At 37.3% G+C, this 21,874-nt stretch overlaps 1 protein-coding gene across 3 annotated transcripts; it reads left to right on the top strand.

Moving 5' to 3' along the window:
* The first annotated feature begins 7,621 nt into the window (after positions 1-7,621).
* Positions 7,622-21,486, top strand: LOC149124293 (uncharacterized). 3 transcript variants are annotated; one of them, XR_016215156.1, is made up of 3 exons: positions 7,622-7,751; positions 7,937-8,043; positions 21,405-21,486. XR_016215156.1 is itself a non-coding variant. In XM_089306757.1 (3 exons), exons 1-3 carry the CDS (start codon positions 7,681-7,683, stop codon positions 17,136-17,138), a joined length of 273 nt encoding a protein of 90 aa, XP_089162883.1. In that variant the 5' UTR covers positions 7,622-7,680; the 3' UTR covers positions 17,139-17,723. The 3 variants fall into 3 exon arrangements, 2 of the variants coding, with proteins under 2 accessions (XP_089162883.1, XP_089162882.1); XM_089306757.1 differs by lacking the exon at positions 21,405-21,486 and adding an exon at positions 17,044-17,723; XM_089306756.1 differs by lacking the exon at positions 21,405-21,486 and adding an exon at positions 13,773-14,448.
* The last annotated feature ends 388 nt before the right edge of the window (positions 21,487-21,874 follow it).

Below are 21,874 nucleotides of genomic sequence, written 5' to 3'. Positions count from 1 at the left end.
AGAAAACAGAAAGACCCTAGTTCAGCAGTACCACAAACAAGAGCCATAAACAATGATCAAGTGGAAAAATAATCATTTCATTCATATACAGTAAATTTTAAAATATCCACAGATCATTAAAACTATAGTACTATAACATTGTTAATCACTGGTTTGAGAAAGATATAAAACAAAGTTTGACAAAAATGTATGTAGCAATACTGATACACAAACATTTCTTGCATTATTTTTATTTCTTTTTTTTAACTTTACTTCCCATATAAAAGGGAGAACATGTGGTATTTGTCTGTGTCTTGCTTAGTTCAGTCAACATGATGTCTTCTAGTTGCACTATTTGGATACAAATGTAGAATTTCATTCTTTTCATAGCTGAATAATGTTCCTTTATATATATATATATATATATATATATACACACATACACACACACACACACACACACATATATATATATATAACATTTTATTTATGCATTCATCTGATGATGGACACCTTGGTTGATTCCTTGTTTTGGCTGTTGTCTGTTGTGAACAGTGCTGCTATCAATATGGCGGTGCCAGTATCCCATTGATACATTGTGTTCAGGTCTTTAGGGTATATATCCAGTAGAAGAAATGCTAGATCACATGGCAGGTCTATTTCTAGTTTTTTAAGAATTCTCCATACTGTTTTCCATAGTGGCTGCACTAATTTACATTTTTATCAATATTGTAAAGATGTTCCCTCTTCTCCACATCCTCATCAACATTTGTAACTCACTGTCTTTTGCATTTTAGCCATTCTGACAAGCATGAGGTAATATATCTCATTGTGGTTTTGCACTGTTTTTCCCTGATGATTAGTGATGTTGAACACTTTTTCATAATTGTGTAGGCCATTTGCATTTCTTCTCTTGACAACTCTATCGTGGTTCCTTGCTCATTTCTTAACTGGGTTGGTTTTGTTATTTTTGTTGAGTTTTTTGTGTTGCTGATATATTTTCTATATTAATCTGTTGTCAGATAGGTAGCATGCAAATATTTTTTCCCATCCTGTTGGATGTATTTTCACTCTATTGATCATCTTCTTTGTTGTGCAAAAGCATGTAAATTTTATATAATCTCCTTTGTTTATTTTGCTTTTGGCACCTGTGTTTTGGGTCTATTCCAAGAAGTTGTCATACACACCAATGTTTTGGTATGTTTCGCCTATGTTTTTTTCCATCAACTTCATAGTCTTACATCTTAAATTTAGTTCTTTGATTCATCTTAAGTTGATTTTTGTATATGGTAAGAGGTATTAAACTAGTTTCATTCTTCTACATATATACATCCAACTTTGCCACCATCATTTGTTGAAGATATTACCCTTACTCCAATGTAGGATTTGGGCACTTTTATCAAAAATCAGTTGGCTTTATGTATGTGGATTAATTTCTGGGCTCTCTGTTCTGTTCTGTAGCAGGATTCATGTACTGAGACAAAGCACCAAGTCCATTTAATAGGCAGTAGTCTTTTATTATGCTGGCATAAGGCCCAGCTGGAATTTCTTATCCAAAAGCCTGAGCCTGGAACAAGAAGGATTTTTTTTTCCCCCTATATATGGTTTTAGTCTCTTTGTTGCCCTCTAGTGATTACATGTATGCATTTGATTGGATATTCTAATGTTACATAACGGCCACAGGATTGATACAATACTGCACATGCAAACTTAGTTACTGATGACAATTTTTTCACAGGCATACTGAGCAGGGGTTAACATCATTGCTCTGTACTAACAAGCAGAACCTGAAATGCTTACCTATAAGCAGATAGGGATTACAGATGAAGCATTCACAGGCAAGTAGGTAACAACCACATTTCATTCCCATTCTTCCATTTTTCTTCTTTTGACCTTGGGAAGGCCTCTACTACAACTTTAATCATGTTGGTTAGAAACAAGTTTAATTAAAAGACAAAGGCTTCTGTCCACAGTTCAATAGATCTATGTCTAGGTTTTTATGCCAGTATTGTGCTGCTTTAATAACCATAGCTTTGTAGTATGCTTTGAAATCAAGTATTGTGATACCTCCAATTTGATTCCCCCCAACCCCCAACATCACTTTGGTTACTCTGGGTCTTTTGTGATCCATATATTATAGGTTTTTTCTAATTCTGCAAAGAATGCCATTGGTATTTTGATAAGGATTTCATTGAACTTGTGGAAGTATAGACATTTTAATGCTATTGATTCTTCCAAACCATGAACAATGAATATCTTTCCATTTTTTTGTGTCCATGATGATTTATTTCACCAATGTTTTATAATTTTCATTGTAGAAATCTTCCACTTCTCTGCATATATTTATTCCTAAATACTTCAATATATTTGTAGTTATTGTGAATGGGATTTCTTTCTTAATTTCTCTCAGTGAGGTCATCAATAGCACAAAAGCTACCATTTTTGTATGTTTATTTTGTAACCAGCAATTTTACTGAATTGGTTTAGGATTTCTTTTTTTTTTTAACTTTTCTTTAATGAATATAAATTTCCAAAGTACAGCTTATGGATTACAATGGTTCCCCCCGCCAACTTCCCTCCCACCTGCAACCCTCCCCTTTCCCTCTCCCTCCCCCCTTCCATTCACATCAAGATTCATTTTCAATTCTCTTTATATACAGAAGATCAGTTTAGCATATATTAAGTAAAGATTTCAACAGTTTGCACCCACATAGAAACACAAAGTGAAAAATACTGTTTGAGTACTAGTTATAGCATTAAATCACAATGTACAGCACATGAAGGACAGAGATCCTACATGAGGAGTAAGTGCACAGTGACTCCTGTTGTTGACTTTACAAATTGACACTCTTGTTTATGGCATCAGTAATCACCCTAGGCTCTTGTCATGAGTTGTCAAGGCTATGGAAGCCTTTTGAGTTCACCGACTCTGATCATATTTAGACAAGGTCATAGTCAAAGTGAAAGTTATCTCCTCCCTTCAGAGAAAGGTACCTCCTTCTTTGATGACCTGTTCTTTTCACTGGGATCTCACTCGCGGAGATCTTTCATCTAGGTTTTTTTTTTTTTTTTTCCAGAGTGTCTTGGCTTTCTATGCCTGAAATACTCTCATGGGCTTTTCAGCCATATCTGAGTGCCTTAAGGGCTGATTCTGAGGCCAGAGTGCTGTTTAGGACATCTGCCATTCTATGGGTCTGCTGTGTATCTCACTTCCCATGTTGGATCATTCTCTCCCTTTTTGATTCTATCAGCTAGTATTTGCAGACACTATTCTTGTTTATGTGATCCCTTTGGTTCTTAGTCCTATCATTACGATCAATTGTGAACAGAAATTGATCACTTGGACTAGTGAGATGGCATTGGTACATGCCACCTTAATGGGATTGAATTGGAATCCCCTGGTATGTTTCTAACTCTACTGTTTGAGGTAAGTCAGCTTGGGCATGTCCTGAATTGCACATCTCTTCCCTCTCTTATTCCCACTCTTATATTTAACAGCGATCACTTTTCAGTTAAGTTTCAACACTTGCGAATAACTGTGTATTGATTACAGTATTCAACCAAAAGTATTAAGTAGAACAAACAAAAAAAATACTAAGAGGGATAACGTATTAAGTTGTTCATCAACAGTCAGGGCGAGGGTTGATCATGTCACCGTTCTCATAGTGTTCATTTCACTTTAACAGGTTTCCTTTTTGGTGCTCAGTTAGTTGTCACCGATCAGGGAGAACATATGGTATTTGTCCCTTTGGGACTGGCTTATTTCACTCAGCATAATGCTTTCCAAATTCCTAACAGGGATCACTTTTCTTCCTTCTTTTTCTGGCTTAGGAATTAAGGTGATGCTGGCTTCATAGAAAGAATTTGGGAGGATTCCCTCTTTTTTGATTGTTCTGAATAGTTTGAGAAGAATTGGAGTTAGTTCTTCTTTAAATTTCTGGTAGAATGCAGCAGTGAATCCGTCCGGTCCTGGGCTTTCTTTGTGGGGAGGGCCTTTATTACTGTATCAATTTCTGTCTCAGTTATGGGTCTGTTTAGGTTTTCTATGTCTTCCTGGTTCAATTTAGTTAGGTTGCATGTGTCCAGGAATCTATCCATTTCTTTTTTTTTTAACTTTTATTTAATGAATATAAATTTCCAAAGTATAGCTTATGGATTACAATGGCTTCCCCCCCATACCGTCCCTCCCACCCACAACCCTCCCCTTTCCCACTCCCTCTCCCCTTCCATTCACATCAAGATTCATTTTCGATTCTCTTAATATACAGAAGATCAGCTTAGTATACATTAAGTAAGGATTTCAACAGTTTGCTCCCACACAGAAACATAAAGTGAAAAATAATAGATGATTTTTTAAGTGATGATGAAATCAGATCATACCTATTGTCATGTTTAATCCCAGTGAGAGTCAAGTTGGGAATTCATAATTTCTTTTTTTTTTTTTTTTTTTTTTTTTTTACAGAGGATCAGTTTAGTATGCATTAAGTAAAGATTTCAACAGTTTGCACCCCCATAGAAACACAAAGTGAAATATATTGTTTGAGTACTCGTTATAGCATTAAATCTCAATGTACAGCACATTAAGGACAGAGATCCTACATGAGGAGTAAGTGCACAGTGACTCCTGTTGTTGACTTTACCAATTGACACTCCTGTCTATGGCATCAGTAATCTCCCTATGCTCCAGTCATGAGTTTCCAAGGCTATGGAAGCCCTCTGAGTTCTCCGACTCTTATCTTGTTTAGACACGGTCATAGTCAAAGTGGAGGTTCTCTCCTCCCTTCAGAGAAAGGTACCTCCTTCTTTGAAGACCTGTTCTTTCCACTGGGATCTCACTCACAGAGATCTTTTTGCCAGAGTGTCTTGGCTTTCTATGCCTGAAATACTCTCATGGGCTTTTCAGCCAGATCCGAATGCCTTTAGGGCTGATTCTGAGGCCAGAGTGCTATTTAGGACATCCGCCATTCTATGAGTCTGCTGAGTATCTCGCTCAGGAATCTATCCATTTCAGATAGGTTTCCCTGTTTGCTGGCATACAGGTCCTTGTAGTAATTTCTGATGAGTCTTTTTATTTCTGTGGTGTCTGTTACATTTCCTTTTTCATCTCTGATTTTATTGATTTGGGTCTTTTCTTTTTTTAGTTAGTTGGGCCAATGGGGTGTCAATTTTGTTTATTTTTTCAAAAAACCAGCTCCTAGTTTGGCTGATTTTTTGTAATTTTTTTTTGGATTCAATCCTGTTGATTTCTTCTCTGATTTTAATTATTTCTTTTCTCCTACTAGATTTGGGTCTGGTTTACTGCAGATTTTCTAGATCCTTGAGATGCAGTGAAAGCTCATCTATTTGGTGCCCTTCCAATTTCTTGATGTAGGCACCTATTGATATAAACTTTCCTCTTAACACTGCTTTTGCTGCGTCCCGTAAGTTTTGGTATGTTGTGCTGTTATCCTCATTTACTTCCAGAAAATTTTTGATTTCTCTTTTAATTTCTTCTATGACCCATTGTTCATTTAGGAGCATGTTGTTCAATCTCCATGCATTTGCATATGCTTTAGGGATTCCTGAGTTGCTAATTTCCAACTTCATTCCTTTATGGTCTGAGAAGCTGCATGGTATGATTCTAATTCTTTTGAATTTGCTGAGACTTGCTTTATGGCCTAGTATGTGGTCAATCCTAGAGAAGGTTCCATGTACTGCTGAGAAGAATGTAAATGCTTTCTGTGTAGGATTGAAAGTTCTGTATATATCTGTTAGATCCATTTGGGCTATAGTGTCATTTAAATCTACTGTATCCTTGTTGATCTTCTGTCCTGTTGATCTGTCTATTTCTGAGAGTGGGGTATTGAAGTCCCCCAGTATTATTGTATTGGGGTCTAAGTCTCCCTTTAAGTCCCTTAACAAATCTTTTAAATAAACCGGTTCCCTGTAATTAGGTGCATATACATTGATAATTGTTATATCTTCCTGTTGAATTGATCCGTTAATGATTATATAGTGCCCCTCTTTGTCTCTCCTAACAGGTTTTGTGGTAAAGTTTATGTTGTCCGCTCTTTTTTCATTTCTGCTGGCATGGTATATCTTTTTCCAGCCTTTCACTTTCAGTCTGTATGGATCTTTATTGGAAAGATGTGTTTCTTGTAAGTAGCAAATAGATGGGTTTTGTTCCTTTACCCAATCAGCCAATCGATGTCTTTTAACTGGACAGTTCAGGCCATCAATGTGACTATTGATAAGTAGTAGCTTTTCCCTGCCATTTGCCAAAGATATTTTCTGATATATGTTTTGAACTTCCTGTGATCTTTTGGTGTGAGATTTCCTTCATTTACCTTCTTTCATATTGATGACCGTGTTTCTGTGTTTCTGTGTGTAACACATCTTTAAACATCTTTTGCAGGGCTGGACGAGTAGCGACAAATTCTTTCAATTTCTGTTTGCTGTGAAAGGTCTTTATTTCACCTTCATTCACAAATGAGAGCTTAGCAGGATATAATATTCTGGGCTGGCAATTTTTCTCTCTTAGTACCTGGGCTATATCTCACCATTCCCTCCTAGCTTGTAGGGTTTCTGATGAGAAGTCTGCTGTGAGTCTGATTGGAGATCCTCTGAGAGTAATCTGACGTTTCTCTCTTGCACATTTTAGGATCTTTTCTTTATGTTTCACTGTGGTGAGTTTAATTACAATGTGTCGTGGTGAGGATCTCTTTTGGTTATGTTTATTAGGGGTTCTATGAGCTTCTTATACTAAGATGTCTCTGTCCTCCAAACGTGGGAAATTTTCTGCTAGTATCTCACTAAAAAGGACTTCTAATCCTTTCTCCCTCTCCATGCCTTCAGGAACTCCTAGAACCCGAATGTTGGGTTTTTTAATAGTATCCTAAAGATTCCCGACAATATTTTTTAGATTTCTAATTTCCTCTTCTTTTCTTTGGTTTGATTGTATATTTTCCTGTGCTCTGTCTTCTAAGTCTGATATTCTTTCTTCTGCTTCATCCATTCTGTTTTTAAGGCTCTCTAACGTGTTTGTCATTTGATCTATTGAATCCTTCATTTCATTATGATTTCTCATCACTATCACAGTTTCATTTTCTACTAGTTGTTTCATTTCATTTTGATTCCTCCTTAATATTTCATTTTCACGAGAGAGATTTTCTATCTTGTCCATTAAGGATTTCTGTAGTTTGAGTATTTGTTTTTGAGAACTTCTTAATGTTCTTATCAATTTTTTGAGATCCGCTTCTTGCATTTCTTCTATCTCATCATCTTCATAATCTTGAATTGGGGTGTCTATTTCATTTGGGGGCATCATAGTGTCTTCCTTGTTCTTGTTACCTCGACTTTTGTGGTTTTTTTGGCATATTGGAGATATTCTTTGGTATTTTCTCGTTATACTGTGACTCTAGATTAAGAGGACTGTCTGCTTTTGATGGATCCTTAGAGGCTGTGATGGGTGTTGCCAGAGAGCTCTGGTTCTACAGGGTGAAGGGTGTCCCAAAGATGATTCACCCTGATTGTTCTCTTGGGTGCTCTCTCTCTCTCTCTCTTTTTTTTTTTTTTTTTTTTTTGACTCAGTTGGGAAGTTATTCCACACAGCTGAGTGGATTTGAGAGTAGTTGATGTATGAAATCTGGCCCCTGCGGGTACTCATTTGCTTACCAGAGTCAGGTTTTTCTGCTTGGCTAATGAGGGGCACCCGCTTTACATATGCAAAATGGTGCGCACAGCTCTACTTACATAAAATGGCACCTGCCCTTTGTCTTGCTCGGCTTTGTAAGGTGAGTGGAGAGAGAGGCTAAATGTCCATGCAGGTTCCCCTTATTTATTCGATTTTTTTCTCTCCTCCAGCAAGTCTGGTGAACTTTCCCCAATGGGGTTTCAGGCCTCGTTCTCTGCAGGCTCTTTCTGCTTTTCCCCGCCAATGTCTCAGATTACCAAGAGGTTATCTCACCTCCCCTTGCAGCTCTGGCACGCAGACTCTGCAGCTCCGGCGGGTCCGGCGGGTCCGGCGGCTCCTGCGGCTCCTGCAGCTCGGCTTCCACGTGGTGGACGACCTTGCTCTCCCCCACGGTAGGTCCTCTGAATCACAGCCACTAGATCTGGAAGAGTTTCCTCTGCAATTTTTCCCTGATCCTTTTCCTCAGGCTATCGTAACTCCACTTTTATTAAACTATCTTTTCCTGGACTATTGGTGCATGCCCTCACTATTCCGCTATCATGGCTCCACCTCCTGAGTGTCTGGGGTGGTTTAGGATTTCGAACAGCTTTTCAATGGAGTGTTTAGTTAATATTTTCTATGTACAATATCATGTCATTTGCAAACAGATATTTTTACTTCTTTTCTAATTTTGATGCCCTTTATTTCTTTCTCCTTCCCAATTGTTCTTTATTATTATTATTATTATTTTTAACAATAAGCATCCCTTTATTTGCTGATGCCATTACAAAACAGGTTACATTAGCAACAAAACAGTGTTTTCTTGAGTTGAAGTCAGAGGCAGTTACTCCCCAAAATGCTAAGTAAGACAGTATACATCAGGATTAAAATGTTCAATTTTACATGTCTTTACCGTTTTGATCTTCTTGCTATTAATTTCAGTACTACATTGAATAAGAGTGGTTAAAGTGGACATTTTTGTCTTGTTCCAGATATGGTGGGAAATGCTTTCAGCTACCCCGCCCCCATTCAGCAGGATATTGGCTGTTTGTCATATATAGCCTTTATAATTTTGAGGTATATTCCTGCTGTACCTAATTTGTGGAGGGTTTTATAACAAAGGGGTTTTGAGTCTTATCAAATGCTTTCTCCTCATCTACTGAGATGACAATATGGTTTTGGTTCTTCATTTTGTTTGTGTAAATTATGGTGCTTATTGACTGGTGAATGTTGGACCATCCTTGCATCTCTGGGACAAATCCCACTTGATCATAATGCATGATCTTTTTGAAGTGATTTTGGAGTCAGTTTGCTAGTATTTTGTTGAGAATCTTTGCATCTATCTTCATTAAGGATATAAATCTGTTGCATTCTTTTCACTTTCTGTCTTTGCTCATTTTTGGTATCAGAGTGATGCTGGCCTCATAAAAACAGTTTGGCAGCAATCTACCCTGTTTGATATTTTGGAATAATTTGAAAAGTATAGCAGTTATTTCCTCTTTAAATGTTTTGTAGAATTCAGCAGTAAAGCCATCAGGTCCTGGACTTTCCTTGATGGAAGATTTTAATTACTGTTTCAATCTCATAGTAGGTCTGTTCATATTGTCTATATTGTCTTGCAATATATATATATATATATATATATATCCAGGAATTTATCCATTTCTTCAAGGCTTCTTAGTTTATTAGCCTATAGTTTTTCATAGTAGTTTCTTATAATCATTTGTATTTCCATGGTGTTGGTTGTAATGTCCTCTTTTTCATCTTTAATTTTATTGAGTTTACTCTCTTTTTTTGTTAGTGTGTCTAAAGGTTTGTCTATTTTGCTTATCTTCCTAAAAAACGGCTTTTTGTCTGTTGATCTTTTGTATTGCTTTTTAGATTCAATTTCACTTATTTATGCCTGATCCTTATTATTTCTTGCCTCCTGCTGATCTGTGGTATGCTTTGTTCTTATTTTTCTGTCTTTGAGATGTAGATCATTTACTTGAGACATTTCTCTTTTCTTCAATATAAGCATTCAGTGCTATAAACCTCACTCCTAACACTACTTTTGCTTATCCCACAAGTTTTGATATGTTGTGTTTAAAGTTTCATTTATTTCAAGAATTTTTTGTCTTTTTTAAATTTCTTCAATGATCTATTGATATCTTCAATGATCTATTGATCATTCAGTAGCACTTTGCTTAATTTTCATGTATTTATGAGTGTTCTGTTATTCTACTTCTAGTTGATATCTAGTTTCATTCCATTGTGTTCTGAGACAATATACAGAATGATTTCAATCTTTTTTAAATTTCTTGAAACTTGATTTGTGGCCTAACATATGGTATGTCCTAAAAAGTGTTCAATGTGCTGATGAGAAGAATGTGTATTCTATAGATATTGGGTAAAATGCCCTGTAAATGTCTGTTAGGTCCATTTGCTCAATAGTATGTATCTTTACTTATTTTCTGTCTGGGTGGTCTGTCTTTCATGAGTGTACAGTGTTAAAGTCACCATCTCTTACTCTGTTGGAATCTCTCTCCTTTTAGGTCTAATAGTATTTACTGTATTTTTCTGGGTTGTCTTGTGTTGGGTGCATGTATATTTATGATTGTCATATACTCTTGCTGAATCAAACTTTTTATCAAAATATAATGTCCTCCTTTGTCTCTTCTTACTGTTTTGGATTTAAAGTCTGTTTGATATAAGGCAGTTGTGTTTTCGTTTTCATTTTCCTGGTATGTGTTTATCCAGCCCTTCTCTTTCAGTCTATGTGTACCTTTTTTTTGTGAGGTGAGTTCCTTGCAGGGAATGCATAGTGGGGTCTTGGCATTTTTCTCCATTCAGCCAATCTAAATCTCTTGGCTGTTGAATTTAATCCAATTACATTCAAAGTTCGTATTTCCTTGATTGGGTACTGACTTTACCTGCTCTGTTGCTGAATTTAGTGATGTCATGTGTTTCCTTCTGTGTCTACTTCTAATGCAGGACTCCCTTCAGAATTTATTCGGCTGGTCTACAGGTGGTGAATTCTCTCAGGTTTTGCTTATCTGGAAAATACCTTATTTCACCTCCACATCTAAAGGATAGTTTTACTGGATAGACTCTTCTTAGTTGGAAGTTTTTTGGAAGATTTTGATGGGACTGGCAATGTTGTATAGTGGGTAGAGCCACCAACTGTTATGCCAGCATCTCATATGGGTGCCGGTTGGAGTCCTGGCTGCTCTACTTCCAATCCAACTCCCTAATATTGTGCTTGGGAAAACAGTGGAAGATATCTAAGGTGCCTGGGGGCCCTGCATCCATGTGGAAGACATGGAAGAAGCTCCTGGCTCCTGACTTCAGATCATCCCAGCTCTGCCAGTTGCAGCCATCTGGGGAGTGAACCTGCGGGTGGAAGACCTCTGTCTCTGTTTCTCTCTCTGTCTCTCTGTAACTGCGCCTTTCAAATAAATAAATAAATAAATCTTTAAATAAAAAAATGAGCTGGAATATATCATTCCACTCTCTTCTGACCTGTAGGATTTCTCCTGAGAAGGCTGATATTAGTCTAATTGGTTTTGCTTTACATGTAACTTGGCACTTTTCTCTTAGAATCTTAGGGAATCTCTCCTTATTCTTAATGTTTGACAATTGGAATATAATTTACCTTGGAGAAGATCTTTTTTGTTGAGTCTGCTTCAGGTCCTTCGAACTTCCTTAATCTAGATGTCCAAGTCTCCTGTAAGATCTAAGGAATTTTCAACTATTATTTCATTTAGCAGGTTCTCAATGTCTTTTTCCTTCTCTTCTCCTTCAGGAATTTCTATAATACAAATATTTAATCATTAAATGTTGTCCCAACTTTCACTTGGACTATCTTCACTCTTTTTAATGATTTTCTCTTGTCTTATTGGGGTATTTCAGAAGTCTTGACCTTGAGGTCTGGAATTCTTTCCTCCACTTGCTCTATTCTGCTATTAAAGCTGTCAACCATTTGTTTTTTTATTTCACTAATTGAAGATTTCAGCTCTAAAGTTTCTGTTTGGTTCTTCTTAATGATTTCTATCTCCTTAGTAATATTTTCTTTCATGTTATTCATTGATTTCCTGTTTTCTCTAATCTGTCTACATTCTCTTGCATCATGTTGAGTTTTCTTATAATCATTATGTTGAATTCTATTTCTGGCATTTCATAAATTTCCTTCATATCAGGGTCTAATTCTGGAGAATGATTTTGGTCTTTTGGAGATATCATGCAGCCTTCCTTCTTCATGTTTTCTGTGCCTCTGTGTGTGATCTGCACATTTGGTATATTCTTTGTGGAGAAGTATTTCTTGGAAGAGAGTTAATGGTCTAGATGGAATGCAGGATTTTACTTGGCTTGTTGCTTTGGTTTTAGTTCTAGGTGAGCCCAGAATTGTAGTCTCTGAATGATTTATTTTGTTCCAATCAATATCAGTTGTGTCTATCAGTGACACAGTGGTCTAGTCTGCTGCAGTGCATAAGATAATCTTTCGTCCACTGAGAGTTCGGTGTCACTCATACTAGGGATTGTGATAGTGGGGGCATTGTTCTTGGTGCTGAGGGAGACTACCTCTGGCCAGGCTGCATGATGCTGGGGCTTGTGGCACCAGTCGCTGTGACTGTAGAGTTGTGTGATTTGGGAGGGTCCTTCCTCCCACAGTCTCATTAGGAGATGGTAGCTGGTGCTATGTCTTATAACAACCCTTATCCTGGGACCAGGAAATGTGATTTGAACTATACTTCAGTCCTGCAGGGTGACTACAGGATATACAGGAGATTTTGCTCTAGCAGGTATGGATCCAGAGAGGTGAAATGCAGCTATATTCTTTCTTATGTCCACTGGGTAGATTCCAATGGGACTGAGGAAATTAGAACTGATTGTTACAGTACTGTTGTTGCAGGGTATAATGGGGTTATTATCCAGATTTTCCAGAGCGGGTATGGATTGTTATGGGCTGCTGCTGGAGTTAGTTCCCAATTAACTTAAGGGAAATCCCTCTGGCTCACATAGTACAAATAAGCACAGCTCCAGGGCTAATACCCAAAAACTCCCACAGTTGCAGGATGCAAGAGCTATGTTCTCTGCCCCACAAGTTGCCCTGACTTTGATGCTTCTGGTAGCAGCAGGACAGAGATCCATTGTGCACCTTTTCACAGCTGAACCTGCTGCTCTGTAGGGGTGGAGGAGGGGATGCAGGCAATGTGGCCTCCCTTCTTGGAGTGCAGCTGTTGTTCAGATCCCAGACAGCCTCCCAGGGTGAAGTTGCAGCCAGTGGGTGACCATAGAGTTCTCCCTCAGCTAAAGCTGCAGGTGGTGGGGTGCACATCCATGCACACCCAGTTCTTCCCACCTTGACTTGGTAAGATGGCAACTCCCAGCTCACTGCACTGCACAGCAAACCTCAGCTGCATCTCAGCCATGTCTTTTTTTCTTCTTTTTTCACTGCTGCATGGAATATTCATTCTTTTTTTTTCATGTCACCACTGAAAAATTTCTGTCAGACCCCTGGAAATGTAGTCCTTTCTTTGTTTTTGTTGTTTGGAATCCCAGGGTGAGATGTACTCAGTGTGGCTTCACTATTCAGCCATCTTGGATCTAATAAATAAATCTTGGAAAAAGAAAAGAAAAGATCTGAGTCACACAAGCTCACTCCTGGAATTTAGTAAAAAGTCAGCTCCAGACTAATCACAGGGACATGAAGTGGAGGGTGACTGGCTCTTCAAAGAAATGCAGATTCTATTACAAGTGAGGGTGATTTACAGGCATGCTAGACACCACTTCTCTCACTAACGGCTTTTCCAAAAATTCTTGTGGTGATCTCTTCCTTGAAAGCTTTGAACATCTTTCTGAAAGTGATAATAGCAGAAATTCAATTCAATCACATACTACCTGTTCTTGGTTCCTCCCCTGGGGCTTCTCTGACTCTATGGTACTTGTTGCCCACATGAAATTGTTTGGTGCTCAAGTGCCACCTAGAGGTAGGAAAACATTAACATCCCTGGAATCATCCTTGATCAATGGGGGACAAAAACTAATGGATAAATGCCTCTGCCTTTTGCCCTCCCTGTTTGCTACGAGTATTAATATGTATTCTTATATTGTTCTTCTTTCCTATGTCTTATTCATGTTACCTGAATCATTCTCTCCATAGAGTACCTGCATGCAAGCATCTACCTTAGCATTTGCTTTGGGTACCAGAATTGGCCCTGGAAAGGAGATGTTCCAGGTGAATCCTTTTGGGTCACTCATGAGAAGATGGCAAGTGTGGCAGTGATTATTAAAGAGATTACCCCTGACCTCACCAATGCACTGTTCCTAAGGCTGTCCTGGATGAATAGGGAGGAGGTGCAGGTAGAAGAATCAGTACTGAGTTCTGAAAATGCATTAGAGTTACATGGTCTGGAGGTAACCAGGGTTGTAAAAATAGTGAAACAACTATGTAAATCTTGATGAAACAAATGATAGCCTAAGAACAATAAGAGGCCCAATCAGTTTCTCTTCCCATTGCTAGAATATTCACTTGCATATGTATGTGTCTGTAAGGTATTGGCTTTCTCCTGTCATTTTGAGTATATATTTTTTTTACAATATGTGAATTCTCCAAAAAGTTCATGGAAAAGGAATTAAAATTGAACATATTTTGGTGCAAGCTTTTTTGAAATCCATACAAGGTTTTTCAAAACATGCATTTCTTATGAATGTTTTAAATGCCCATAATATATTCTACACATGGAAAATAGCCTAAGACACTCAAGTTCAAATATTAGAATGACTATACAGTGAATGAATAACACCACTTCCCCAAAAAATAGAAGATGACCAGCTCCCTAAAAGCACTCTTATCATGTTTATCATATAGTATTTGCATCATATTTCTTGCTTATTCCCTAGTAAGTAACTTTTTGTGAAAATTATTTCCTTGCTTTCAGCTTTAACTTTGTAAGTCATTGTTCTTTTCCAAACATAAACTTTAATTTTGCCTTTTCTTGAACTTCATTGAATATACTTTTTTTATTTTGGGGGACATGATATTTTAGAGATTTATTCAGTGTTTGTTAATATTCTTCAAACAGGCTCATGTGAGTTGTATCTAGCATATTTTCTGTTTGTTCAGAGCCAGTGCCAATCCAATTATTAATTATTTGCAATATAACCATGGAACTTACCCATATTATTTTGTGTACCAGTAGCTCATTCCTTTTCATTGCTATGCAGTGTTCTGTTTTATGAGCATACAAAAATTTATATCTTCCTTCCATCTTGATGTATGTTTGGCTTACTCTTGTTTGGTAGAATTAAGTATTATTCTGCTAGCGATCCTCTTTTACCTGTATCCTGGAATAAATGTACAGAAATTTCTCTAGGCTAAATATTCTGTGTCTTCAGGTATCCATATCTTCAACTCTAATGGGTAATATTAGATTGATTTTCAAAATGCAGTTTATATCCTAGACAATAATTTGTGAAAGCTCTTTGTTGTTCTATGTACTCACAAACTTGTTACATTTTTAAATACTTTAATTTTTGCTGTTTTTGTGTATTGTTATTACATTGTCATTTTTATTTTCTAATTTGGCCATGAGGTAAGCAGTTTTATATTTGTTTATTAGACATTTGGATTCCTTACATGAAGTACCTACTCACTTACTATTGTCATTATTTATTTATTTATTTATTTATGTATTTATTATTTTTAAACATTTATTTATTTATTTATTTGAAAGGCAGAGAGTCACAGAGAGGCAGAGGTAGAGAGAGAGACAAAAGTCTTCTATCCACTGGTTTATTTTCCAATCAGCCACAATGTCCAGAACTGGTCCTATTGAAAGCCAGGAACTAGGAACTTCTTCCAGGTCTCCCATGTAGGTGCAGGGGCCCAAGCACTTGGGCCATCTTTTACTGCTTTCCCAGGCCATAGCAGAGAGCTGGATTGGAAGTAAAGCAGCTGGGTCTCAAACTGGTGACCATATGGGGTGCTATGCCCCTTTTGTCATTTTTAAAATTAGGCTGACGTTAGTTCTTTCTTTCTTTCTTTCTTTTTTTTTTTTTTTTAGAATATTTTGTATTTTATGTGAAGTCTCTTTAGTCACGAGTTGCAAATAGATGTTCACACTCTGTGGCATGTCTTTTTACTCTTAACTTTGGTTAACTCTTTGCCAAAAAACTTAATGCTAGGACTAGCATCAATGACTGTATGTATTAATTCTTTTCTCCACTTACAATGCAGAGATGTTGTTCTTATTTTGAAAGAATTGCACACCTGAGGGTCAGCTTCACTGCAGGATGAATAATGAGTCCTTGGCTTAATAGTCTTCATAAACAATGAACGATGAGCTCAGTGAGGGAAATAGATTTAAATATCCCCTTGTCCATATTCCATAGTTAATTTCACCTTGCTCCTCTGGGAAGGAATAAATATACAATCGCCTATGGTCAAAATGAAAGGCTGAGCATGTGTCTGTGGGGTTTTTGTTGCTGGTTTTAACCTTAGGGGAACAGAAATAATCCTCTGTGTTTAAAAATGTGTATACTTCATTATTTGCTCGCATTGTTCCTAAAGAGAAATAGCTGGTTCCTCTGGAACTGCAAATGGAAAATTGAGTAGCTAAGGAAGCAAGTTGGTCTCAGAATTCACCAGCTTGCTTTCTGGATGCATCACAGCATTTGAAGAGGTGCTTTTGGCATCCCTGTGGGTATATTAGCTCTCCTCCATTTTTTTTCTTCCCCCAACTCTGGAGGTACTCGAGCGAGTGACAAGTAGGTATGTTGTGATCACATGTGACATATAAATTACAAGTTCTCCTGTCCCTCTAAAACTTTATTCAGCATCAACCTTTGCACCAATGCACTAAGGCATAATAGCTGATAATTTATGAGTGTAATTTAAAGGAAGCAATTCTGCTTTGTGATTACCGTAGTAAATAAAAGATTCAAATCCTCATTGACCCACCATGAAATTTAGTTTTACTTTTTTTTCTTCCCTGATGTTGTTTATGGAAGTAAGCAAGCAAAGTCCAAGAAAGGTGACGGATGTAAAGAAATGCTGTGATTACAAAGTACCAAGACAATGGTGATAAAAATGAAGGAGATTATCGCAAAGAAATAAATATGAATAGGTCCAAATTTTACCTTATTTTGAAGGAAAGGGCTTTGGACAATGAAGTTATGTTCCATGGTTAGGGAATAGAGCAGCAAGGAGAGACGACACGTTAGTGAAAGCCGGCTTTACGCTTTCACAATTGAGGCACCTTGAAGAAGAATTCACTGCCTTGATAAATGAGATATACTGGTGTGGGTTAAGGGAGATTCTCTAAGTAAAATATCTGCCCTGCAGACCACAATAGCAGCCATAGGTTCTTAGCAGTTAATTATCCTTTTCCTTGGGATTTGAAAAATAGATTTCTTCCTCAATTATTCTTTAGGTTGGAACCGAAGTAGAAGGGAGAAAACTTCTGCGAATATGAAAGAATATGCAAAACCAAGCTTGCCAACTGGATCCCTTCAAGATCTGCATTAGCATGGGGCCCAGATTCAAGTTCTGACTCATTTAGAGAGGAACTGAGTGGATGGGAAGCTTGCCCTATTCGTGATGGTGTGGTTGAAGGAGAGACTGGGGAAACTAATGACTGTGGTTAAAACAGACATAAGATTCCATTAGTAGCACTGTATGTTGCCTCTGTGTATGAATTCAGAATAAGTAAAAACTAATAATAGCGATTTTCTTGGATAGTAACTAAGATTAACACTTGGTTTACCCTAGCTAATCTAGAGTAAAACAGTCTATTACATAAAATTCAGGTTGCTAAATATTTCTTTCAGCAATTATTGTCGAACAATAATTTGTTTTTATTAGTGTTATTCTTATTTTTCTCACATGCTTTAATACATTAAGCTTCTTCAAATGTTTTTAAAAAATGGAATTAGAAGTTCTGTTCATTTTTGTGCATTGAAATCTATGTGTAGTCTTTCCACAACATGATTTCCCATGAACTTTTTGAAAAACCCTCATACACAAGTATTTCAAAACTTTTTTGCATTGACATAAACATATTTTACAATTCCATTTCCATGGGCTTTTTGAAGAACTTTTTATTAAATACTAAGTCACTTTTTTCATAACAAACCTGTGAGGAAGAAAGAAAATTACTATCAATGAAGAACCTGAGGCAGAGATATGCATTAATTTGCCCATTCACATGGATAATAAATGACAGATCTGTGACTAAAACACAGAATTCCTTTTTGCTAAGCCAGTGTAATTTCTGTACATATTTCCCAGAAAATACGACTTTGGTAAGCAGTAGTCAGGCCTCCATGGACAAGTAAAAGATGAATTACAAGAAACATAGTGATTATTTCACCAAAAGTACTCCATACTTGGAATATCTTCTCACTATTTTGCTGTCTCCATTGGACTTGTCATCCATTTCTTGTTCTGTACCCAGCCCCCACTTCGTCTACCCATGCACACTCAGATATCAATCAAGCAACTTTTCCTGAAGGGTTCTGTGATAAAATTTTTCCAAGGACTATTTATACTTAACAGGAACTGGAGAGATCCTTCAAGACACTCAGATGCCTCTGAGTTTGTCAAAGGGCTTCCTAAAAGCCACTCAGATTGCGAAACTTAGGAGAGAAAACCTTGGAGCAGTAATTTATTACGTATATCTATGAATCAGGTGAAAAGAAAGATCCCCTTACCTGGTCTGGTGTGTAATGTGTGGATTTGTTATGTGTGGGAAAGCAAAGTCCATGGGGTTTGGAGTTGGATTTCAAGCTCAACGTTTTCCCAAGCATCACAGGATCTTCTTCCAGGTCTCCCACGTGGGTGGCAGGAGAGCCCAAGTACTTTGGCCATCTTCTGCTGCCTTCCCAGGCTCATTAGCAGAGAGTTGGCTCAGAAGTAGAGTAGCTGGAGCTAGAACTGTGCCCAAATGGGATGCCAGTGTTACAGGAGGTGGCTTAATCCCCTGTGTTACAATGCTATCCCCAACAGAGCAGGCATGGTCCCCCATCTTGAGTTGACTATGTGTGTTATGCCATAGCCTATTTGTAGTTAAGATTTCCTTGGTGAGCTTTGTCTTACTCTAGTAGGAGTGCAGTTACCTATAGCCTGCTGAGATCTTTTTAAGATGTGAGCTATGGATCCATGGTTGGATGCCTTGAAGCTTTTCTGCAGTGTGGGTGGTGACAAGTTCTTGGTAGTATTCTTTCCAAGGGCAATTTTCCCTAGGTCTTATCTCCAGAAGACCCAGTCTCCAAGTTCAAGACTGTGTAAAATTTGTACAAAAGCTTTTTTCCTAATGGAAATACTTTTTGGCATAATAAATCAAAGGCTTCCCAATGCCTTGTTATATCAGTATTCAAAAGAGTGGGAGTCACTTGAGACTTAATTATTAGGGGCATAGGCTTTCCAGTAATTGTTTCATAAAGGGTCAACATGTGTTTTCTAATAGTAATGGATTCGATTCCCAGTAAAGCCAATGGAAGTTCTGGTGGTCAAAGCAATCCAATTGATTCAGTTAACTCCCCAGAATCAATTTCAAGGTACCATTCCTTCATTAAATGTGATAGGGACATTGATAATGCCATTCTGCTTACAGGATTTTATTTGGTTGCTTCATAGTTTGCCCAGGAAAACAGGTTCCTCTGACACTAGGAAATTGTCCAGGCATGGCCCATTAGACGAAACATAATTTTTAACAGTTTCTTACCCATTGTCATAGCATCCACTTTTCTCCATGGGAGAGATTTTATCTGACTGGAAAGCATGCAAACTGTTACAAGTACATTCTAGCACTGCATTGAGGGTGGAAACGGAATGAAGTCTATCTGTGAATGTTCAAATGATTCATTGCCTGCACTACTTGAAATTTTATCTTTGTTAAGTTTTTTTTTTTACTTCATTTTTTTTTTTTGAAAAGGAGGGGAGAGAGAGGCGGGGGGGGGGGGAGAGGGGGAGAGAGAGAAAAAGAGAGAGAGGGAGAGAGAGATCATCCATCTGCTGATATACTCTCCTTTCCAAATGCATGTAAAGGTGAAGCTGTACCAAGCCAGCCAGGCCCAGTCAAAAGCCAAGAACTCTGTCCAAGCCTCCCACATGTGTGGCAGGAACCTACTACTTGAGCCATCACTTACTTCTTCCGAGGGTGTACATTAGCAAAAATCTGGAATTGGAAAGCAATGGAAAGGAATCCAGGACTTGAACTCAGGCCCTTCTGCATGAGATGCAAGCACCATCTTAACTGCTGTACCAAATGTCTTTCTCCCTTAAATTCTTTATTATCTCCTTAATATTGTGAATTGACTACAAACTGTCTTGGCCATTTTTGAATAACCACCACAAAATTTCTTTTTTCATAATTTTGTGTATTTGCTTATTTCATGATGAGTACAATATTTTAACAATGACAGCTTCAAGGAGTGAAGTGATTGGCTGAGACTTAGCTGCCCAACAGCAAGGGCATGCTCTTAGATCACCACCTGCTTGCCATCAAGAAGATTAAGTTTCAGGTGACGCATCTTGAGTTCAACTCATCATTCAAGTACAGAGGCCACTTTATGCTACTACACTGGTCCAAATCTAGCAATGCCCATTTTACAGAGGAAGAGGCAGTCTAGAATGCCATATAACAACAGCAAGGTCTTGAACTCAGGTTGTCTGACTTGAAAGCCTGGAATCAATAAATCATAGAATTATTAAAAACAAATTTCTGGGACTGGCACTGTGCTGTAGCCAGTAAAACTACCACCTGCAGTGACAGCATCCCATATAAGTGCCATTTTGAGACTCAGCAGCTCTACTTACAATCCAGTTCTCTGCTATGGCCTGAGAAAGCAGTAGAAGGTGGCACAAGTCATTGGGCCCCTGCATCCACGTGGGAGACCTGGAAGAAGCACCAGGCTCTTGGCTTCAGATCGTCCCATCTCTGGCTATTGCAGTCATTTAGGGAATGAACAAGCATATGGAAGACTCTCTCTCTCTTCCCCACCCTGTAATTTCATCTTTCCGATAAATAAATGAACATTTTTTTAAAAAACAAATTTCTATACTAGAGTACTATTAGAAAAAGAGTTAACATTTCAGAAAAATTCTCAATTTTATAAGAAAATGAAAAATCTTCTCTGGTTTTTCATGTTTTTTATATAAGATTTAAATGTGGTTATAAGACTTGATCATATTATTCATCCACAAACAAGAAATACAATGCCCATGACAGATGCTTGCATTTCACTTCAGATTAATTGGATGGCCTTTCTCCATGAAAATTAACATTATGGGAAATTGTTGGGGCCTTGGATTTTTCTTGGAGATACAAATTCAGCTATTTTAATTTCAAAGATCTTTTCCCCTTTTCACATTCCCTAAAAATAATCTTAGCTGTGAGAATGATTATCATGATTATTTGAATAGGGGCTAAGTCTTAGAAAAGACACTAAAGAATTCAGGAATACACGAGAGTAAATGCTTTTCTTAATATTCTGCAGTATACACAGAATAAGATAAACTACTTTTCTTTTCTAAATAGGAAAAGAAAAGTGTGGCTAATGTGGAAACTTCTTGCCATTTGATTTGCTCAAATGCCTTCTCTATTTGTATTCTTTTCCCTTTTTAAAATAAAGAAGAAAATCTCAGGGAAAAGCTATTTCCCAGCACATTATTTTGAAGATTGGTTTCTTTCTCTAGAGGAGTAAAACCTCATTGCCACCTTCCACGGGATAATTTTTTGGAATATAAGTAGGAAACTCTAAATTTACTGTCATGTCTTTTGTTTGATATTAGATGAAAACGAAAAAAAAAACACACTTTGCTGATGGAAAATGAAAATGAATTTGGAACAAGTTGCATTAGGAGCTGAGAAGGTGAGCTTTTCAGCTATACTAGGTATATGCATTTGTATGTATATATATGCATTCATATATACATGTATGTACATGGATAGTGTAATTCATCTATTTGGTGGTATGCACAAATTTATGCTATGTTCTTATTACAAAACAAATTTGAAGAGAAGGATTTTAGACAAACAGATGAAAGACTTATTGAGGGCAAATAAGAATTTTAAAATTTACTTTGGGATTTTGAGAGAAAACTGTTTGCACAATTTGGCAAAGCAAAAATAATTCATCTCTCTCTATATATAATTTGGAAGCTTATGAATTTCTCAGCTAAAGCACTAAGATGTAAAATAAAATAGGCAAAGGACATAAAGTCAAATAAATTGGAGAGTGGTTAAAATTCACATGTATATT

Source organism: Oryctolagus cuniculus, chromosome 10 (assembly GCF_051225735.1).
Source record: "Oryctolagus cuniculus isolate XC-2025 breed Fujian yellow rabbit chromosome 10, ASM5122573v1, whole genome shotgun sequence".
Lineage (NCBI taxonomy): Eukaryota > Metazoa > Chordata > Mammalia > Lagomorpha > Leporidae > Oryctolagus > Oryctolagus cuniculus.
The sequence above is the reverse complement of the archived record's forward strand: the minus strand, read 5'-3'. Positions and strand labels throughout refer to the sequence as shown.